The 23468-nt window shown below is 38.9% G+C and overlaps 1 protein-coding gene across 2 annotated transcripts; it reads left to right on the forward strand.

Annotated features, from left to right (window-relative positions):
- The first annotated feature begins 533 nt into the window (after positions 1–533).
- Positions 534–23002, forward strand: chd4b (chromodomain helicase DNA binding protein 4b). Of its 2 annotated transcripts, none has more exons than XM_082149727.1 (40): positions 534–840; positions 1444–1507; positions 2311–2423; positions 2874–3143; positions 3789–3904; positions 4040–4335; positions 4438–4556; positions 5222–5342; positions 5469–5638; positions 5809–6057; positions 6252–6455; positions 6937–7148; positions 7235–7366; positions 7474–7570; positions 7874–8065; positions 8507–8707; positions 8899–9036; positions 9490–9611; positions 9722–9895; positions 10179–10320; positions 10449–10580; positions 10670–10787; positions 10878–11002; positions 11116–11208; positions 11333–11474; positions 13972–14141; positions 14227–14416; positions 15134–15220; positions 15322–15413; positions 15495–15628; positions 15709–15853; positions 15958–16114; positions 18880–18974; positions 19130–19358; positions 19521–19583; positions 19665–19829; positions 19914–20022; positions 20419–20551; positions 20661–20856; positions 21599–23002. In XM_082149727.1, the coding sequence occupies exons 2-40, from the start codon at positions 1459–1461 to the stop codon at positions 21772–21774; spliced, it is 5868 nt and encodes a 1955-aa protein (XP_082005853.1). In that variant the 5' UTR covers positions 534–840; positions 1444–1458; the 3' UTR covers positions 21775–23002. The 2 variants fall into 2 exon arrangements, with proteins under 2 accessions (XP_082005853.1, XP_082005854.1); XM_082149728.1 differs by having other exon boundaries at positions 14227–14404.
- The last annotated feature ends 466 nt before the right edge of the window (positions 23003–23468 follow it).

The following is a 23468-nucleotide window of genomic DNA, read 5'->3' on the forward strand; positions in this document are numbered from 1 at the left end:
GCACATCACATAAGAGTTAATGTTCATTTGACACTGCTTCCCACAGACTCATTACAGGAGTCAAGACTTCGGTCTGATATCTGATTAACGAGAAGCAAAAAAGACTGCGGCATCTTGACATCTCATCACCTCTGAAGCTGTGAAGCGTCACTCTTGTAGTGTGTGGCGTTTGACAGATAGCCGAAGCGCACTACTTGTTAGCCCGTCTTCTAACCAGGTGCTCATATGTGTTTTTTGTCACTCGTGCACCAAAAACCCAGCCAGGTGGACAGACAGCCGCAGATTATTATGGTCTGTCGCCAGCGGCCTGGGGTTTCCCTGGAGACCATGTGACTGGTGTTGTTTTTTTTCTTCCCCTCTCTTTTAGGAGTTGTGTTTATTATGGGATGTCAGAGCGGCCTGCTTATGACTATTATGGGATGTCAGTGAGGGCGGGAGGGGGCAGTGTCTCCATAGCAACGTGGTTGCTAAGGGGGCAGGGACTAAGAAAGGGGAAGGCAGTGTGTACTTGCTGGTACTGTGTGCGAGGGGGAGATGATTATTATGGTCTGTAGGTTGCGAGGTAACTATGCAGAGTTGAGTGAGTGTTGTAGGGAGGGGGGAGCGTGCCTAGGATTATTATGGGATGTCTCTACCCCCCCCTGATTTCTTTGTGTGTATGAGGATGTTCGCTTCTGGTCACTGACGCTGGGGAAAGGGGAGAAGAGTGGACGACGTCTCCCAAAGATTCACACCTTTTCGGAGCTTCTTTTTATTTTTCAGTGATAGGTAGTAACCTGCAGCTTTCGCGTCAGACTAAAGCTGATCATACCGCCGAGTATCTACACCTTGGACTGACCTGTAAGTCAATTCCTCCCACCCACTTCCAACCGCCTGCATTAAAAATATACATACATATAAATTCGTGTCCCTCGATGAGCTTTCTGTCATATCAGAAAACAGAAAACAAATAAACAAATCTAAAATTACGGGTAACTTACAACTGTTAGACACCGCGTCATAAAGGGCCAAATGGTGTTTGTCGGGGGCTTCGCGACCTCCGCGTGTTATTTTCAAGGAGGAAAGTTTTTAAGAATCGAATATAATCAGAAACGAAGGCAGATAAGCGCTTTAACTCAACTCATCTAGTCGGCTGCCATTTTCCCTGGATCACTTGACTCTGTTTGCTAGCTTTGCTAACTTGATTGACAGCTAAGTTGAGGCGTCTTTCGCTCGGACCGAACGAGAAAGTTTACGAAAAAGGCCGAAATGACACGATTACGTCAAACTCTTTTTAACCCTACGCGCTGTGTGATGTTGTAGTTTTATAATGCCACCATTGTTAATTGATTTTATTTTACCTTAACACAGCTAGCCTCCGCTGTCACTTGTTTCTCTCTCTGTCAACATGGGGTGCTGATTAAAACCTGACCAAAATATTGTTGTTATTTCTATTTTATGAAGCGTCCTGACGGGGATATGTCAGGGAGTGAAGACGACCGGGACCATTTTGGACCCATGCAAGATGGTAAGGCTTTAGCTGTCCCGAGCAGAGTCTGGACCCTCATTTAACCACATCATGTTATATAACCTCCCTAAATGAGCCCAAACATGTAAATTAACTGCTGACATCTAGACAAATGGCCATTTCTGTAAGGAGAACGCTGCTAGATTGAATGTTTATCTATTTTGCTTGAGCTGGCGAGCCACGTGTAACTGCATCATCCACATATAAAGCCAAATCTTTATGTTATGATGCAGTAACGTTAGCCAGTTAGCTGCATGCAAAAGTCACATCACTTCCTGATTCACTGATCCGTAGTGAAAGCATCAGCTGTTAAAATAAAACATAAACCCTTTTTGCTACAGACTCCTTTACCTTAGTATCATAGGAGCTAAAGTGGCTTGTTTTTGTACTTATGCGTTCGTACCGGCGGAATATTGTTTAGCATAGTGTGTCTAACCCATTTGTTTTGCTTTCCTATTCTGGCCGCCCTCGGAAATGGCGTTGGTAGAGCATCCTATCAACAGAGAGCTTATAATAAATGAATGATTTCCAAAGCAAGAGCCTTTTGCCCTAGTTTCACTGCTGCTGACATGTTTGGACAGTAGGTTAACATCTAGAGGCAGGAATGCACAACAATAATGTATTCCAAAGGCTTTAAACTGTGTTAATGGATCTAAATTGATGAGCTATATTTCAGTAAGGGTCATACAAATAGAATAAAGGTATTATATCGGTTCTGGAAGGATAGGAAGGACAGAAAATCAAAATTAAGATGATTGTTTAGCTATTATTATTATTTTATGCTGCGTGTCTGCTTTGGACAGATGATGTGGATGAACAATTATCAGAGGCAGAGACTCCCAAATCCAAAAAGAAGAAGAAAGCAAAGAAAAGCCGTGAAAGCAGGAGCAGCAAACGACAAAAAGTCCTCAGAGAGGTTAGCAGAGCACCTCTTCAGTCTATATGTATGTGTGTGTGTGTGTGTATATATACTTTTATTTAGTAAGAATGTATTAAATGAAATCAAGTCATAACATACATTTACATTGTTATTGAATAATTTCTTACGGATAATGTGACACTGAAGTAAGATTTGCTATCACAGGAATAATTGAACTTTAAATGAAAAAAAAAATCACAATATTACTGTTTTTACTGTATTTTTGGTCAAATAAATGCAGACTTGGTGTGCATAAGAGACCTCTTTAAAAAACCAAACATTTGAAGGGTAGTGTATGTCGGATTTCATCTCTACAGTGTCACATCAATCATAATTTTTCATTACCATAACTGTTAAACATGTTTTAGGATCAAGCATTGAACTGAAGGGTTCTTTCCTGAATATATCTGATACTGTCACCTCTCCTTGGGTGATTTCATGATCTAGGAGGTTCCTGTCAGCTCTCCTGAAGTCATGGAAGCAATCCGAATGGTAGAAGGCGAGGAAGAGGAGGAGGACAGAGTGATGCGATCTGAGAGTGAAGGGAGTGACTATGCTCCGAGCAAGAAGAAGAAAAAGAGATCCAGCTCCTCCAAGGATAGGAAGAAGGGAGGTTCAGCGGGAGAAAAGGCTGGCGGCTCATCTGGAGGGAAAAGCAAACGTAAAGACCCAGAACCCGAGGAGGAAGATGATGATGACGATGATAATGAAGGACAGGTAAAGGGTAGCCGATGGGTAGTCTATGGGACAGGGGACAACTACAAAAAAAACCCCACAGGATTCAAAAAAACTATTTGTCATGCTTTATAATTTTTTTTTATTTATTCACATACACAGTATTGTATTTTTGTATTAGATTACTTATGCTTTAACAATCAGTGTTACTTGTCCAAAGGACATTTCTGGAAAAATCCAATGTCAAGCCCTGCCCTTTCATTTCTACATTGTTGCCACAATAAATACTGATTTTCAGTTTTGCTTGTAAAGTTTTCATCAGTTAATGTTATATTGTTGTATATATTATATTCCTTGGTACACTATCATTCAAAATGTTGGATTGTTAAGATTATTAAATGCTGTTAAAGGAGTCTCTTACTCTTATTTTTTTTTTTGAAATAGAATTGATTTGAAATAGAAATATTTTGTAACATTGTAAGTGTCTTTACTGTCACTTTTGATCAATTTAATGCATCTTTGCTGAGTAAGGGCATTCATTTCTTTTAAAAAAATCTTACCCCAAACCCTTGAAATGATAGTGTATGTTTTTGGATAAAGGTTCAGGTCAGATGATATTATATATATGGCTACCTTTTTATGATTGCATTCTCACGTGTCTGTCATCTGTTATCCTCTTTTCTCCAGCCCAAATCTTCCTCTCAGCTATTAGCAGACTGGGGAATGAAAGACATCGACTACACCTTCACCCAGGAGGACTACACCTCTCTCACCAATTACAAAGCTTTCAGTCAGTTTGTCAGGTAGAGCAGTTTTGCTTCTTTGACTTTCTGTTTTTGTCCCATATCTATTATCACCTCATGTAAACATCCATATAATATTCCATAGTTGTCAGGTGACTGATCTGAAATGTCTTTTTCATTTCGTCTCTTGTTTAGACCTCTAATAGCTGCTAAGAACCCTAAGATCGCTGTGTCAAAGATGATGATGGTTTTAGGAGCTAAATGGCGGGAGTTCAGCACTAATAATCCCATGCGAGGCTCAGCGAGTGCTAACGCAGCCCTGGCAGCTGCCAACGTAGCTGCTGCAGTGGAGAGTATGGTGACCAGGGTGGATGGAGGAGGGGCGGCACCCACGGCCACGCCCACATCAACAGCAGCTCCTGCTGCACTTCCCCCACCCCAGCAGCCCCCAGCGGTCCCTCTGCGGAAAGCCAAGACCAAAGAGGGCAAAGGTCAGATGAGAGAGAAGCATTATTTTGGGGACCAAAAGTGTGTTTATTATATGTCTTTTTTTAATTACTCAACTTTTTGTGTCGTGTATGTATCTACTCTAGGCCCAAATGCACGTAGAAAGACCAAGTCCACTCCAAAGTCCCAGGACAAAAAGTCTAAAGCGAAGAAAGTGGCTCCACTCAAGATTAAACTGGGAAATTTCAAGAGAAAGCGTTCCTCTGTATGCATCTATTCCTTATATGCTTACATATATTAGCTAATTTATACAGTACATTATTATTCATATTTATTTAATATTATTAGTCAATATATTAATATCATAGTTAATAATTATATTACAATATTTAATGATATATAATTATGTTAAATAAATGCATGTACTCCTGTTCAGAAGTTTGGGATCAGTAAGATTTCTTTTGGAAAGAAACTATTACTTTTGGTCTGCAAGGATAATTTAAATGGATCAAAAGTATAGACATTTATAATGTTACAAAAAGATTTCCATTTCAAATAAATGAATTTCTTTTGAACTTTCTATTCATCAAGGAATCCTGAAAAATATTGAACATAAATGTATTCTGGAGAAGTATTAAGCAGCTGTTTTCAACATTGATAATAATAACTAATTTTACTTGAGCAGTAACTCCATTACAGTAATAAATTACAAATATATAAATATAGAAAACGTGTTTTTGATCAAATAAATGCAGCCTTGGTGAGAATAAGAAACTTTTTTTTAAGAAACATTGAAAAAATCTTACAAATCCCAAACTGTTGAACAATACTGCATATATATTAAATTATACATATATTCCTTATTTTGTATGGCATCACTAACATCACTAACTTGTTTTGCACCCCTTCGCCCATGGTTTCTTCTCTCAGAGCGGTGAGGATGATGATGGTGAGAGTGATTTTGACAGTTTCTCAGTAAGTGATGGATCTAACAGTCGGGGCAGCCGTTCCAAGAGTAAGAAGTCCAAGAGCTCCAAGAAGAAGAAGAAGGGTGAGTCAAAGAGAGCAGAAAAACTCAAATTACTCTGCTGAACACAAATGCTATATTGAACACACTTTACTAGTTTGGACACTTTCCAGCCATTTATATTTGATATAAGCCCTTCTTCTTTCATAGTGGATGAGGATGCTGATGGCTATGAGACCGATCATCAGGACTATTGTGAGGTGTGTCAGCAGGGTGGTGAGATCATTCTGTGTGACACCTGTCCGAGAGCCTATCACATGGTGTGTCTAGATCCTGACATGGAGAGAGCCCCAGAGGGCACCTGGAGCTGCCCCCACTGCGTAAGTACATGCAAACATGTTCAGAATGAATGTATGTCCTTTCCTCAAGCTACTTTGGGCTCATTGAGTAAAAATGATATTCTGTGTGTGTGCAGTAGTTCTCTACATTCCATTGATATTTAATGACTAAAGTTTCTGTTGATTATGCATTATTTATGTCTCTCTCTCAGGAGAAGGAAGGAATTCAATGGGAGGCTCGTGAGGAGAGTTCTGAGGGTGAGGAGGAGAATGATGATGGAAGGAGGGATGAAGGAGAGGTAGAAGAGGAAGACGATCACCATATGGAGTTTTGTCGGGTTTGCAAGGATGGAGGAGAGCTGCTGTGCTGTGACACATGCCCCTCGTCTTACCACTTACACTGTCTTAACCCTCCCCTGCCAGACATCCCCAACGGAGAGTGGATCTGCCCACGCTGCCTGGTGAGAGAAGAATAATATAGTGTGTTAGTCCAAGTCTATCCTTTGGATTTGGTTTTCTTGAGATTTTATCTTTGTAGATGTCATTGCTGAAATATATAGGATCAACATTACTGAATCCCAATTAACATTTATTTATTTTTGCTTGTTTGTTTAATTCTACAAAACAAATATAATATAATATCTTGTTTTCTCAGAGTGCTCCACTGAAAGGCAAAGTCCAGAAAGTTCTGACGTGGCGCTGGGGTGAAGCCCCTCCCCCTATGCCCGTGCCTCGGCCTGTAGACCTCCCAGTCGATGCTCCAGATCCTCCTCCTATGATTGGTCGGAAGGAGAGAGAGTTCTTTGTGAAGTGGTGCAACATGTCTTACTGGCACTGTTCTTGGGTCCAGGAACTACAGGTAATGCACAATTAAAAACTCACAATTTCTTGTAAGTAGGGATGCTCCAATATTAATATTCTTGCAGATATGATTAACTAATTATTTTCTTGTTTTGGCTGATATTAAATCTATACGTTTTTGTCTAAATAAATTAAAAATGAAACCCTCGATAAATAATAAATCGACAGTTTTAAATTCTAAATTACATGTAGATTATTACTGTTTTTGCATATTAACTTTAAGTGAATGTTAGATCAAGGCAAGAGTAATCTAAATGTAAAAATAGAGAAAATGAACATGCACACTTAACAAATTATTTATAATACCTCTTATAGCCGGTATGGTACCGTTATATTGTCCATCTTTGTAAGTCAAGAACATAAAAGTATTTACACTCTCTTATATGCCCAATTGCACATTAAATTGTGCATTTGTTTACATGGGCGTGTTTATTAGTAAAATCGTCCAATCAGGTATGTCTTTCTCTCTCTCGTCACAGTTGGAGCTGAACTGTCAGGTAATGTTCCGTAACTATCAGCGGAAGACAGATATGGAAGAGCCCCCCAATCTAGAGATGGGTGCTGAGGGAGATGAGGATAAGAGCTGTAAGAGGAAGAATAAAGATCCCTTCTATGCCCGTATGGAGGATCAGTATGGACGCTTTGGAGTAAAGATGGAGTGGCTCCTCATCCACCGCATATTAAATCACAGGTGAGGGTGTTCAGATGTTCGAAATCTCTTGAAGAACAACATCTGCTCAACTATTTGGACATTAATTTATCCATTCTCTCTGGCAGTGTGGATAAGAAGAATAATGTTCACTATCTGATCAAATGGAGAGATTTACAGTATGATCAGTCAACCTGGGAGTGTGAAGACATGGACATCCCAGACTTTGAGACCTTCAAACAGCATTACTGGAACCACAGGTACATGCACACAGGACTCTGCAGCATTTCACACGCATACACCCTTCTATAAAACAATGTTGCAGTTATAATTTAATCTACATATCTTCTTTCTTTCTGTTTGTCAGGGAGTTGATGCTTGGAGAGGAGGGCAGACCAGGTAAAAAGATAAAGAAGGTCAAAGTGAGGAAGACAGAGAGGCCTCCTGCTAATCCTGTTGTGGATGTAAGGAATCTTGGAACAACTCAAATCAACTTCTGTCTACTTTATAAGATGGAATTTTTTATACTTTACACATTTAGGTCGGAGCCATGGTTTAGCACTGCAAGTTATTCAATGCAAATTCATACCATGGCTGCTTCTTTTCTCTGTCCTGTTCCCCACTTTTTGTGTAACCATTAATATAATTATCAGTAAGGCCAAAAATTGCATATATAGATTGTTTGAAAACATTGTTTAAAAGCCAAAGAAAATATATTAATAGGTTTTGACTGTCAATGAACTAATATTCCTGTCTCTCACTTTCAGCCCACTATAAAGTTTGATAGGCAACCGGATTATCTGGACTCTACAGGCGGCACACTTCACCCATACCAGCTGGAGGGACTGAACTGGTTGCGCTTTTCTTGGGCTCAGGGCACAGATACCATCCTGGCTGATGAGATGGGTCTTGGAAAGACTGTTCAGACTGCTGTCTTCCTCTACTCGCTCTACAAAGAGGTGTGTTTTCTCAAAAATATATAAGTACACTATCGCTCAAAAGTTTTGGGTCGGTATGAAAATGTTTTTCAAAAGAAGCCTCTTGTGCTGTCCAAGGCTGCATTTCTTTTAAATAAAAATGACAGTAAAAACAGTATTATTAAAATTGAAAATAACTCTTTTCTATTTTAATATATTTGGAAATGTAATTTATTCCTGTGATGGCAAAGCTGAATTTTCAGCAGCCATTATTCCAGGCTTCAGTGTCACATACACGATCCTTCAAAAATCATTCTAATATGCTGATTTGTTGCTTCAGAAACAATTTTCATTATTATAAAGGTTTAAAAAAGTTGTGCTGGTCTCTATAAATGGTCTCTAGGAAGACATGGATGTTTATCATAGAATGTATTGTGGCTTTAAAGTAAATAATGTGGTATATTTGGTTATGGTTTCTCTCAGGGTCACTCGAAGGGGCCCTTCTTGGTCAGTGCCCCGCTGTCCACTATTATTAACTGGGAGAGAGAGTTTGAGATGTGGGCCCCAGACATGTACGTGGTCACTTATGTGGGTGATAAAGACAGCAGAGCTGTCATACGAGAGAATGAATTCTCCTTTGAGGACAACGCCATCCGCGGTGGGAAAAAGGCCTCCAAAATGAAGGTATGAATCACAGAGGAAAGGAGGGGAAGAGTTGATACAATAGCTTATAATCAGAGATAACTAGTAACCATGACCGTAAACATGTAGGTTCATGTAAATATTTGGCACATCTGCTGTGTGGTTTGATGATATTGCCATTGTCTTTATCTGCCTACTATGCGTGGTTCCTGAAACTCTCTTCATCTCTGCAGAAAGAGGCTGCTGTGAAGTTTCATGTGCTGTTGACGTCCTATGAGCTCATCACAATTGATCAAGCCATCTTGGGCTCCATTGACTGGGCTTGTCTTGTGGTAGATGAGGCCCATAGGCTGAAAAATAACCAGTCAAAGGTAAAATCCATGTGTCAGACCCCTGACACACAAAAGTATTTACTACTTAAAGGATTTGTTCATCCAAAAATTCAAATTCTGTCATCATTTACTCACCCTCATGTAGTTCCAAACCTGTATGACTTTGTTTCTTTCACTAAATCAATGATTGGATTGCAGCCGATATCAGCCCACTGAGGTTAAAAGTACTTATATTTGAGTTTTTGTTTTTTTTTTTCATAAAAAAAAAGCTATCAAATAAATTCAGAAGACTTGGAAAATAGTGCAACGGTCTTATGGACTACTTTTATGGTGCTTTTGCATATACTTTGAAGAAAGTCATATGAGAGTGAATAGATGATGACAGAACTTTGATTTCTGAGAGATCTATTCTTGACATTTTATGATAAATAAGTCTTGGATGTAAAACTAACACACACACACTTTCTCTCTCCTTTTCCCCCTCTCTCTCAGTTCTTTCGTGTGTTGAATAACTATCCTCTTCAGCATAAGCTGCTGTTGACAGGCACACCTTTACAGAACAACCTGGAGGAGCTCTTCCATCTGCTCAACTTCCTCACACCTGAGAGATTCAAGTAAGTGTGTGTGTTTGTGTGTTATTGAATGTGAGTGCGATGATGATTTTTGTGTGCCCTCAGTTTTTTTTTTTGGACATTGTTCAGTACCAAATATGTGTGTGTTTCAGTAATCTGGAAGGTTTCCTGGAAGAGTTTGCTGACATAGCTAAAGAAGACCAAATTAAGAAACTGCACGACATGTTGGGTCCACACATGCTCAGAAGACTTAAAGCTGATGTCTTCAAACACATGCCCTCAAAAACTGAGCTCATCGTGCGTGTGGAGCTCAGCCCCATGCAGAAGTACGAGACTTGTTCAGTAATTGTCAATGAATGTTCTATTTAAGATTCTGCACATTTCTTCTAAATTTTCACTCAGACTGATTTGTGCCACCTGCTGGACAACATCTGTTATTTACTGCATCTATCGTTGTACTGTATGACTGACAGTTTGATGATTCTGTTAACTCAGTCTGTCTATAAAAAATATAGTTAAATGGGCCATTTAATGTCCTTTTATTACATTTACTGGAGGCTTTTTAAATGACAATAGCCTCTGATTCGATTTTCTGTTTTTCTGGGACAGGAAGTATTACAAGTACATCCTGACACGCAACTTTGAAGCTTTGAACACTCGTGGAGGAGGAAACCAGGTTTCTCTGCTCAATGTGGTCATGGACCTGAAGAAATGCTGTAACCACCCTTACCTTTTCCCCACAGCTGCTAATGTGAGCTTCCATTCACTCACTCTCAACTTCCATTTTACAGTAGAAATGGGGAACTGACAGCTTTTAGGTTTTAAATTAATAACAACAATACTTCTTAATGGGTGATCGATATGGGTCTCATTTTGCAGGAAGCCCCTAAAATGCCCAATGGCATGTATGATGGCAGTGCTCTCACAAAGGCTTCTGGGAAACTGATGCTTCTGTTTAAGATGCTGAAAAAACTGAAGGAGGGTGGACATAGAGTCCTTATATTCTCACAGGTACACACACATGCCTGAAACACACACAGATTACAAATATACTCAGAATAAAACGATATACTCTAATATACTTAAATCTACTGTTGTAGATGACAAAGATGTTGGATTTGCTGGAAGACTTCCTGGAGAACGAGGGATACAAGTATGAAAGGATAGACGGAGGGGTGACTGGAGGGATGAGACAGGAAGCCATCGATAGATTCAATGGTAAGGGGATAATGCCAGCCATAACAGCAGTTTGATCAACATTATGGATGTTTTGTTTTGATCAAAAATGTCTCTTTCCTCTCATTGCAGCTCCTGGCGCTCCTCAGTTTGTTTTCCTCCTGTCCACTAGAGCAGGGGGTTTGGGCATCAATTTGGCAACTGCTGACACTGTCATTATCTACGACTCAGACTGGAACCCGCACAATGACATCCAGGTAGAGACGATGTGAAATGCCTGATGCTAAAACTATCAAACACCTGCATCTCTGTGAGAGACTATGTGGACAAACTCTTTCTGACACGGTCTCTCTTCTGCTGTCTTTCTCAGGCATTTAGCAGGGCTCATCGTATTGGTCAGAATAAGAAGGTCATGATCTATCGATTTGTCACTAAAGCATCTGTTGAGGAGAGAATTACACAGGTGAGATATGAAACAGTGGTTTGAAACTGTTTAAAACCCAGGCAAATACAAAACTATGTAGAAAAACACTTAACAATCAAACACTACCCCTTGCAAAAGTCATCGCCTGACCCTTGTGTCTCAGGTGGCAAAGAAGAAGATGATGTTGACCCATCTGGTGGTGCGGCCCGGTCTGGGCTCCAAGGCTGGATCCATGTCCAAACAAGAATTGGATGACATCTTAAAGTTCGGCACAGAACAGCTTTTCAAATATGAGCTCGGAGAGGGTGAGAAAAACACTGTTTTAAGTAATTCTTGGCTACAGTAAGTTACAGGTGTTCAGCTCGTACTTAAAAGGATTAGTTCACCTCAAAATGAAATTTTCCTGACAATTTACTCACCCCAATGCCATCCAAGATGTTCATGTCTTTCTTTCTTCAGTGGAAAAGACAATGGACTTCAATGGCAACCAAGATGTTGAAGTCCAAATCAATGCAGTTTCAAAGGGCTTTGAAGTGCTTCAAAGATAGATGACGTGAAGCGTGACCTTTCCAACGTGGCGCATCACAAGACCAGCACAAGACGAACAATTGTGGTTCAAAAGTATATACATTTCTATTTATTTTGTAGAAAATGACCGATCATTTCGCTAGATAAGACCCTATTCCTCAGCTGGGATCGTGCAGAGCCCTTTGAAACTGCATTGATTTGAACTTTGAAGTCCATTGTGTGGAGAAAAATCCTGAAATGTTTTCCTCAAAAAACTGAATTTCTTTTCTACTGAAGAAAGAAAGACATGAACATCTTGGATGGCATTAGGGTGAGTAAATTGTCAGGAAATTTTCATTTTGAGATGAACTAATCCTTTAAGAGTTTATGTGTGACTTGTTTTGTGGATCAGTCAGTATCAGATATGATAATAAAATCCCCAACGTAAGCTGCTGTGGTGTAGTTGTGAAGTTCTGCTTTCCGTTAAAGATTATTTCAAACTATACATGACCTTATTATGCTGAGCATTTATGTTAATGAGTTTCGCTCTGATGCCTCAATAGGTTAAAAATAAAATGTGTGGCAACATTTCTTTGAAATGGGCCAGGGCAAATGTTAAAAGTAAACATCTGACATGGTAAATAAAATAAAATCCTACTGTTGAGCCCTGGGCTTCATATTTTTATCTACCATCTCTCTCCCTCAAAATTAGTGTCAAGAAAGATTTATTAGCATGATTAAATGAGTCATCACATGAGAAATTTGCCTTGATCTTTTGACATATAAGAGGTCTTTGTACCATTAAAACACCAAGCAAGTTGCATAGCTTAAAACGTCCACCTCATAATAAACAAAGCATTTATTTAATCAAGCTCCAAAACCAGCTCATTTTGATATTGCGGGATCTGTGACGTCACACAGGCAATTATATTTGCATATGACTGCCTCCAGAGCAAGACATCGATGAATACATCATCACACCATAGGCCCCGCCCACTGGCATTCAGTCGCTTAAAGGCTGTCATTTGCCTAGGATGTGAGCATCACGTGACTCGTGTTGCATCAATAGCAAATGGAACCCATTATAATCACTGATGATGTCTACACTGTGACTGGATACAGTATACAGATGCGCATTCAGTTTCTGACATACTCTACGCACTTGAGTCTGTTGACAACAGGACAAACGGACAAGTGAAAAAACATCCGACGTGACGCGCCCAGTTTAACTTGCACTTTAACTTTCACACTACTTGCGTGGGCGTTGATACGGTTTCCAATGCAGTAACGTTAGCTAATCATAATAGTAGCCATTTACTGACATGCTTTAAAGTAGCCGTTCCTTAAAAACAGATAATTTCAGACAGAGGGTCAGAATGAAGGTTGAAAATAATAGTTTTTCTGCATATTGTATATATATTATTTTGTGTGCAAAAAACTTTAAAAACATAAAATACAAATAAAATCCATGTCACTCATGACCCCTTTAAAGGGGTGGTATTTTACCCTTTTCACAAGATGTAAAATAAGTCTTTGATGTCCCTGGAGTGTGTATGTGAAGTTTTAGCTCAAAATACCGACAGATATTTTTATATAGCATGTTAAAATTGTCACTTTTTGAGGGTGAGCAAAAAACGCAGTGTTTTTGTGCCTGTCCCTTTAAATGCGAATGAGCTGCTGCTCCCGACACAGTGGGCGGAGCTTCAAGAGCTCTTGTTCTTTTACCTCACACAGACATGCACTGAAAATTTTAAAAACTTGTAGCCTTTTATGTTCAAACCGAAGTCAGGAAGATGGAGAGACTCAAGAACAAGTGATGAATTTATGTAGCTTATGTGTAGTTATCTTCTAGTCACTGATTAGCATAATTAGTCATGATAATCTATAAATCGTGTTCCAGGGGCGGAGTTTATGTACATTTTAGGGTTAGTGATATCACTAACCCAGGAGGAAGCTTATGTAGTCCCTACCAGCTGTTTGTTGTAGTCCTTAAAAAACTATTTCTTTAAAAGCAAATATCTCCCTTTGCTTTGAACTTTGAGCATTATAACTTTGCAGATGTTGTTTATGCTCAAACAGCAACATTGCACACTAACTAAAATTAAAAAAGATAAATCATAATCAACCACACCTTTAAAATACTGCCAATGCTTGTAAAGCACTTCTAGTACTAGACAATCTGGAAAATAAACAAATACAAAAATGGAATTAACAGGAATTAACAGGCTTGATACAAGAAAGGGACAAAGTAAAGATTAAAATAAATTCTAAAACAAGTAAATATCTTTTATCCAGGTGACAGTAAGGAGGATGACGGCAGTGTGATCCACTATGATGACAAGGCCATTGATCGGTTGTTGGATAGAAACCAAGATGCAACAGATGACACAGAGCTGCAGAGTATGAATGAATACCTCAGCTCCTTTAAAGTGGCCCAGTATGTGGTCAAAGATGAGGAAGAGGAGGTAAGTTTGTGTGGGATTGTGACTGTCTGTGTGCGTGGTGTGTTTATGTCATATGTATCTATATCTTATGGTATGTCTTCGTCAGGAGGAGGATGTGGATAGAGAGATCATTAAGCAGGAAGAAAGTGTAGATCCTGATTACTGGGAGAAACTGTTGCGGCATCATTATGAGCAGCAGCAGGAAGATCTCGCTCGTCACTTGGGCAAAGGCAAACGGCCACGCAAACCCGTGAACTACAACGATTGCTCACAGGAGGACAGAGGTAGTAGACGGGGTACAGGCGCATTTTAAGCTTTTTTTCCTACTCTTTCCCTGTATGTTCGTGAGTAGTTGCATGTGTGTTGTATGGATGAAGATGAACTTGTGTGATTTTTAGGTCTGGTAGCAAAATTTTTGTGTGTTGTGTAATATCTGTAAATCCTTTCCAATGAAAATAATGTTTCATGTTTAAAATAATTCCTTTATTTTTTTTATAAATTATTATATTTATGGTTTATTAATTTTTATGATTTTGGGTGGTTGTTGTTTGGATGTACACTACCAGTCAAAAGTATGGACACACTTACCTACTCTTTATTAATAATTTATTTTAGCATTTTAGAATAATATTGAAGTCGTCAAAACTATAAAATGAAAATATGGGAATTATGTAATTTTCTTTTTTTTTTATTATGGAAACAGTTTTATTTACAAAATCTTGTAATTTATGCATAATTAATCAATTTGATGTTGTTTTTAATGATAATGAATTGAATTATACATTGTATATAAACAAAATATAATACTAAATTATAGCATTTAGGCATAAGCCTTTGGACTGAATTTGTTTCTTGCCATCTTAAAAACCTTAATCTAGTGTGTCCAAAAGTTTGACCTTTTTGTTGTAGATGTCAGCATGATTTTGTTTGTTGTCCCCTCAAATTAAATATTTTCTTTGCCAAGAGAACTCAAGTGCTCAATAAAACATTGCCCCACTCATTTGTGTCCTCAGACTGGCAGGATGATCAGTCTGATAACCAATCAGATTACTCTGTGGCTTCAGAGGAGGGTGATGAGGACTTCGATGAGCGGTCTGAAGGTAAAGAATGAAATTAAACCATCTTTATCTGAATAAGCAGTTATTATACAGATATCTATTTGTATTGACATAGTCCTCTTTTTTTGTGTGTGTGTTTGCAGCTAACTCCCGAAGACCAAGTCGCAAAGGCTTGAGGAATGATAAAGACAAACCACTGCCCCCCCTACTGGCCAGAGTGGGAGGAAACATTGAGGTACAACTTCACTTACCTTTCAATTGTTTCAACTATTCCCTCCACATACTCAGTTATACTTAACCTCTCTCCCCTCATTAGGTGTTGGGCTTCAATGCTCGACAAAGGAAGGCCTTCCTGAATGCAGTGATGCGTTATGGGATGCCTCCCCAGGATGCCTTCACCACCCAGTGGCTCGTTAGAGACCTGCGAGGCAAATCAGAGAAGGAGTTCAAGTGAGTCTGACATTCCTTCCAGAGGATTTCTTGTTATTTATTTTAACTTAATTTACTTGAGCACTCTCTCTGTTTTTTAGGGCATACGTGTCCCTCTTTATGCGTCACCTGTGTGAGCCAGGCGCCGACGGGGCAGAAACATTTGCTGATGGCGTTCCACGGGAAGGACTGTCACGACAACACGTTCTCACACGCATAGGTGTGATGTCACTGATCCGCAAGAAGGTGTGTGAAGTTATGATCGCTAGTGCTTTAGTGGTAAATAGAGAGCTATTTGATTCTGTGAATGACAGTGGCGTTATGTGATTGACTGTTTTAAACTCCAACAGGTGCAGGAGTTTGAGCATGTCAATGGTCAGTGGTCAATGCCCTGGATGAAAGAACAGGAGGAAAGCAAAAGAGCGGCAGCCCTTGCAGCGGGAGAAGATCCAAAAACACCCTCTACAGGGACGCCTGCAGATACCCAGCCAAACACACCAGCAACAGGTACACACACGCATATCAGTGTTGTTATTGTTAATTAAAACTATTTAAAAATTAATTGAAATAAAGCTGAGATGTAATAAAATAAAACATAAATATTTGATGAAAAACTGTTTGCCTTGTTGTTACCTTGTTGGTTCCTTGGCAAATAACTGAAATGTTATTTAAATGTTACTAAAATGACTCAAAAAAAAAAAAAAAAAAAAACTAAAACTAATAAAAACGTCAAAAGCACTGGCATAGCAAAAGTACTAATATCATTTTTTTTAAATATTGGATCTGTGCAAAAGTGTCAACAGCCTATAAATACCTCCTTCTGTCTGTGTTAGTAATGTTAATAATAAAAAAACAGCTTTAATAAAGATTCATCTATATTTAAAGGTGCATTGTGCAATATTTAGGAGGATCTGTTGACAGAAATGCAATATCATATACATAACTATGTTTTCAGTGGTGTATAAAGACCTTACATAATGAACCGTTATGTTTTTATTACCTTAGAATGAGCAGTTTCTATCTACATACACGACGGGTCCCCTTACATGTTAAGTCGCCATTTTGCGGCGTCATGTTTCTACTGTAGCAGGGCCTGAATTTTGTTTTGGAAAATGGGGGGGAAATCCCCCCTTTGGTGATTCTTATGGGGGGGAATTTTTAATTTGAGGGGGGAGTTTAGACTTTTTTTTTATTACATTTATCTCGCCTAAATGTATGCTCACTCATTGCATTTTTACAATGGGGTAATTTTGTTCTTAAGAATTTACACAACACAAGGAAGCTTGATTTCAATCTTTGAATTCAATTGAAAAAAGTAGCACAAGTAAATACAATAGAATAGAGATCCCAATAAAGAGAAACGTTTTTGCTTAGGTCTAACACTAGTATTCAGAAATACAGAGACTGAATAAAGTAATCAAATGTAAAATAACACTGGGTATTTTTAGTCCTGACTAAATTAAATACATAGGCTATTAATCCTGATTCCTTAAAATGAAAGCTATGTTTTGACAACCAAATTAATGACAGACACATATGGCTGCTGTCCCTTTAAGAGCTAGTGCATGGATCCTGTTTCATTATACGGTCACGTGCGATTTATGCTTATTTAAGACATAACTGTGTTTAGAGGATACTCACCAAGACCGAAATTGACATAATTTTCGCATGTTTTTGACTGTTAAAGCGATATAATCCACGAAAAATAACTTTTGTTACCCACGAGCTGTTTGTGAGGCGACTTTACGCATGTGTGCAGAGAAGAAAAAAATATCCCTCAGACAAGTAGCCTACCGAATAGTTTAAAATCGCGTGAATGTTTAAACTGGTAAGACTTAAAAAGACGTGCAAATGGTAAACTTTAGTTACTCATGATGCAATGCTGGCCCGATTGTTATCTCCGCCTGCAGCGCGCTTAATGATTGCCTCGTGCAACCCATTTTGAGAGACGAGAGATAGAAGACGCAGCACCGCTGAATCACTCATGCTGTTTGAGAAATTGCGTCTCGCAAACAGTTTTAAAATTTGATTTTATAATCTGTGTGGATTAATTTACTAATACAACCTACATGCTAAAGTGAATCAATGTTTGCGGGAATTTCCCGCATTATAATTGGGGGACCTGCGGGAATGATTAAAAGTATGCGCAATACCCGCAATGAAATTCAAGCCCTGTGTAGCCCTAAACGGACAGAAGCGCTTTGTCACTATGTTGTTCTTCGTGCAAAGAAACTAGCTAAAGTCAGCGAATAAAACACTGACACAATGATGTACAAGTATCAATAATATTCACAATAACATTTAGTTTTATTGAGTAGTTAAGTAAACATAATTTCTTACTTCATCTTTGTTAAGAAACCTCATTGCTTAACTGGCTACTCTGCTGTCTCAGACAATGACACCTTTTCCTGTCAGCCACCGCAACTTATGTTGGTTGCAATTTGCAACCTCACCATTAGATCACACACTGCGCCTTTAATTTATACCTTGAACACTCTGCAGTGTAGCCTGACAAGCCAGACCCACATCAAAGATGTTGGGTCTGGGAACACACCATTGGCAGGGCTCAATCCGAGGGGCGGGATAAACGGTTGTCTTTCAAATTCCCTCTGCACGCAATAGGATAGCGCTACAACCAACCAGAACAACGAAGATTTGAAAAACCGCTGTTCGCCAGCAGCAGCAGCCATCTTCTTTGTTTTCAAGTAGCTGGGAATTCACGTGGAACAGTCGCAACTCTGCCGTCATTATGTTAAGCCCGCCCACCGACTCTATACACGATGTGATTGGCCTGACTAGAGTTTGGTTTTTCCAGCTCGCAAGCCAACGGAGAGTTGCTAGACGACCCTGGCTGCAAATTACATTTGCTGCCGCTAGGGTGCGTCTGGATTTCTAGGCTATCTGCAGTGTTCTTTTACATTCAGTTATTCCTTTACTGTACCTGAATACTACTGTTGTTAGACCTTACTTTATTTGTATTTATCTAAGCTTGTACTTGTTCTTATTTCATTCCTAACTGTTCATTTGTCTTTAATAATATTTTAACTTTATTAGTTGGGGTTGTACTTTTTCCTTTGGTATAAACTGCTCTTTAAGTAATAATTGTTGTCTACCAAAAGTCATGTGGTCCAGTGAACATGAAGAAAAAACAAAACAGCTAATTTTTAGATAATTTGACCTTTTTATGAGAAGTTGAAATGAGAAGTAGGATTTGTCCAGCATCTCTGTGCAGCTAATTGTTACGCATTAATCTGACTCTTTTATCCAAACAGAAGACCTTTCCAAAGGCGAAGACGTAAAAGAGCTGGAGGAGAAGGTGGAGGGGGATGGAGAGAAGGAGACGAAAGGGCTCAGACAGGAGGATGAGGTACTTGTTATTTACAGTCTCACTTTTTCACTTCATCTTCCTGTTTCTATACTCTGTATTTTTAAACACTTTCCTTTTGTAAACACCTGCCTGTCTCACTTTGTCTTTCTTCATGTCTCCAACTGTCATTCTCACGTTCCTTCTTTTTTTCTCAGATTATTGAGATTCCCGATGAAAGTGAGAAATCCTCCAGTCCAGCAAAGAAAGAAGAAAAAAAGGAAAGGGAGAGAGAGGCCACCTCACCATCAGCAGAAAAGGATGTAGAAAATGAGAAGGATGGAGAGAAAGAGGAGAAGTCCACTGAATCGAAGAAAAACTCAGCTTCAGATGTCAAAGCTGAAAGTTCAGATGCCACAAGCAGTGTAGACGCATCCAAAACCAAAGGTGAAGAGCTGAGCATTACCTAACATTTAAATATTTATTTTCGATTTGATTAGACATTCATTTGTCTTATGATTAAAATCTGATTTAATATCCACTTTCATTCCATGAAAACTCTAGTAAAGATCCCATGAGTGGCATTAATACTTTCTTACTCCATTGCAGAAGAATCTTCTGAAGAGAAAACAGAAAAAATGGACACCAGCCCAGCAAGAGATGAGAAGAAAGGTACATACTAACACAAATAAAACACCTTTATACCACACATAACTGTTACAATCAATAATGTCTCTTTCTCTCTTCAACCAGAGCCAAAAGACGAGAAAGACAGATTGAAGTCAGAGGACTCCGCTAAGCTGCAAAATGGAGAGAACACCAAAGAGACAAGTGGAGGAGGGGATGGAGTGAGTGAGGAGAAGAAGAAAGCAGTGAAGCAGAGGTTCATGTTTAACATCGCTGACGGAGGTTTCACAGGTACACTGGGAATTTACTGTGTGTGTGTATATGTGTATGTGCTGGTGAATTTTGAATCAATGATCTCTCTGTTTCTCTCTCCAGAGCTTCACTCTCTCTGGCAGAATGAAGAGAGAGCCGCCACGGTCACCAAGAAGACTTACGAGATCTGGCATCGTCGCCACGACTACTGGCTGCTGGCTGGTATCATACAGTATCCTTGACATATTAACGTCATTTTATTGATCATTTTGGTAGTGACTGTCTTTTTAGTACCGATACAGCAACAAATTTGCTTGCATCACTGAAAGGAATATGTCTTTTAGTGTATTTTATTATTCTTTTTTATTGTTTGTATTATTCAAAAATGTACCACCAATCAGAAGTTATATAACATTATCTGTAAATGACAGTGTCATACTATCCAGTAGTCATTAAAACTGAAATAAAACAATTTCCAGGAATTATGTAGTGGCCAAGAAATGTCAAATGAATCAAAACTATCCTCTACTAAGAATCAAGTAGAAACTTATTACATTTAACTGCTGTTATAATTGTATAGATTCCTGTTCCTAATGTTATAGATTGTCCTTAATCTCTGTACCATCAGCCACGGCTATGCTCGCTGGCAGGATGTGCAGAATGACCCGAGGTTCGCCATACTCAACGAGCCCTTTAAGGGAGAGATGAGCCGAGGAAACTTCCTTGAGATTAAAAACAAGTTCCTTGCTCGCAGGTTTAAGGTTAGAGATGTATAGAAACTACAAAACTTATGCTCATTGCCTTCATTGTTTTCCTAGAGCTACATTTGTTGGCTCTTCTTTCAACTGCATCATTAATGTCTGTGTTTAGCTGTTGGAACAAGCTCTGGTGATTGAGGAGCAGCTCAGACGTGCTGCATATCTAAACATGACAGAGGACCCCTCTCACCCCTCCATGGCACTCAACACACGCTTCAGTGAGGTGGAGTGTCTGGCGGAGTCACACCAGCACCTCAGTAAAGAGTCCATGTCAGGAAACAAGCCTGCTAATGCAGTTCTACACAAAGGTACAACAACTCGCATAACATCATAAATACAAAATAGCTATTATTATTACGATCAGTCAGGGAAAAAGGATTTACATTACAAAAATCTTTACTATTTATTTCACATTTGATTCTGGATCTTTTAACAAAAGTTGATTATCACATTTTTAGTGAATTGTTAGTCTAAGTCTGAATATGAATTTATTAATTAAGCAAATTAAATTAAAATCAGAATTAAAAAATGTATTTAAATGAGTCTAAATCTAATTGAATTTAAATCCAAATCAAATATGAATCCAGATCAGTCAGATTTAAATTGACATTTTTTTTGATTGAATTTGAATTAATCCATTTAAATTTGAATCCAAATCAAATATTAATCTAAATCTGTTTGAATATCAATCCTAATCAAATATGATTCTAAATCAAATGAAGTGTTATAAAAATACATTTGAATTTGAAATCAAATCGAATTGTGAGGTGCTCAAAGGCTACCAGTCAAGACAAATCTTCGTACAGCTACTTTCACAGCTTAACACTGTTTCTAACAGCTCAAATCCACAAAAATTCACACTTAGTATCTCAATATAGCTTTACAGACCACATTTGGCTTGATTATTACATCCTGTAGCTTTAGTGATGTACGTAGGCAAAAATGTTGAGACTGATGAATTTAATTCCTTAAAATGTTCAAATAAATGGAGACGTGTTCAAAAATCTCCACCATTCTTTCACCATTCTCAATCACCATTCTTTCTGTCAGTTCTCAAACAACTGGAGGAGCTGCTCAGCGACATGAAGGCAGATGTCACCCGGCTCCCAGCAACCATCGCTCGAATACCGCCCGTTGCTGTGCGGCTGCAGATGTCAGAAAGAAGCATCCTTAGCAGGCTGGCTAGCCGAGGACCGGAGGTCACACAGACGCAGGCGCCACGCTGATGACCCCTGGATGAATTTTTCACCCATACGTCACGATGAGGAATCATCTCACATACACCTGGGTCAGGTGATCAGATCCGTTGTATATATCTGAAATGAGTTCAAGCTGCCCACACTAGTTTGGACTGAAGGAGAGTGGAGTGGTTCCTATATTTAACACACTGTGGTTCCCTAACATTTCCTGTTAAATTCAATTTAGAGGCATTCCACCCCCTCCATTTAAAAATCCTCTGAACACACACCTACTGACCTGATGTTAGAATACACAGCACCCAAATTATTCTCCAATTGAAATCCAGTTCAGGTTTTTCAGGTCACCTCATCTGCACTGTAGTAGTCAATGCAGGGCAAGGTTGAAGAGCTGGTATGGATTTCTGCTTTGTGTGGAATGGATTTTTGCAGTGGGGACTCTTTCCTCCTCAGGTGTGTATTATGTTGTAATTCACACTAGTTGAATCACTGTTTTTTGTGCATTTCCACAAGCTTGAATTTCAAACCCTTAAACATCTGGTTTCCAACCAGACAACCTAAAATCATGTGGTCTCCATCTTGCCCTTCTGTAAGTACTGTCAGGCAGCAGTTGGAAACTGAGTGAAAGGTTTATGCTGATGAACACAGACCCTGTCCCAAATGCCACCATGTGACATCCTCCTCCGAGTTCACATTTTGGTGACTTAATGCCAGATAGACTGTCAGGTAATAGTCCACTGATGCAGGCTTTTCAAACGTACGAACACATAAGCACTCTTCTGAAATCTTGGGAACTTCACAGATGCATTTTGGACAGGGCCACAACTCTTATGAGGCCATCAAACGACCTTTCATTCCTTTAGAATTAAAAAATATATAAATATAGTATATATTATAAAAAAAATTTTTTTCCCATTATGAAAACTGCTGCTTTAAGAAGAATCAAGCTCCATGTTCACTATTGTTTAGTAATCAATTCTGTGCTTGTTAAAATAAATCCACCTTTATTCCCCATTCTCTCTCCTGATTGGTCCCTGAATAATGTAATAAGAGAGTACGCCACGGTTTCTTTTTCCTAAAAGAGAAGACAAAATCCCCCTAGCACAGGTGAAAAAATGCAGCTGTTTATTTAACGTCTAATTTTACACTTTCAGGAGTTTTGAATATCTCACTTTGTAATTATCGTTGTTGCCCTGTTATTGTTATTATGTCTTCTGTTTGTTTGTTTTTTCAGACCTGCAATAAAAAGGTAACCAAGCGTGCAGAGTGTTGTCTCTTTATTAAGGAGTAGCTTGCCAAGTTTTTTTTATACATGCTACATGTTTTGTTTTTTTAGGAAATATGTTGAAAATATTCAGTCTCCTCTCCTCACCAGTTCGTAAGACGTATAGAAACGTACGCATCACGGAACTGACCATGTGTGCAGGTATTTTTGAATCCAAATCCATTTAGGAAAATCGTATGATTCATGAGTTTACATGGCTATACATTCCCTTTCTGCACTATTGCCCTGTCTATTGTATTGAAATATTATTTGAATTGAGCTCAAATGGATTGATTGAGGTGTTTAGATGAAGACTTCTCAATCTGATTATAAATGGATTATTTGGGTGTTTGTGTAAAAGTAGCAATCATGCTGAGGGATTACATGGAGGGGAGAACAGCAGAGGATAGTTCAAAGAGAAAGCACGAGTTAATGAATGACAACAACAAGACAGGATGGG

This window comes from Leuciscus leuciscus (assembly GCF_965113295.1).
Source record: "Leuciscus leuciscus genome assembly, chromosome: 20".
Lineage (NCBI taxonomy): Eukaryota > Metazoa > Chordata > Actinopteri > Cypriniformes > Leuciscidae > Leuciscus > Leuciscus leuciscus.

What these genes read in the sequence shown, in the direction of transcription:
- chd4b (XM_082149727.1), top strand. Translation starts at nt 1,459, where the DNA reads ATGTCAGGGAGTGAAGACGACCGGGACCATTTTGGACCCATGCAAGAT. An exon ending in GGATCTGCCCACGCTGCCTG is followed by an intron (nt 6,058 to 6,251) that starts GTGAGAGAAGAA and finishes TTGTTTTCTCAG; the next exon opens with AGTGCTCCACTGAAAGGCAA. An exon ending in GAGTGGGAGGAAACATTGAG is followed by an intron (nt 15,414 to 15,494) that starts GTACAACTTCAC and finishes TCCCCTCATTAG; the next exon opens with GTGTTGGGCTTCAATGCTCG.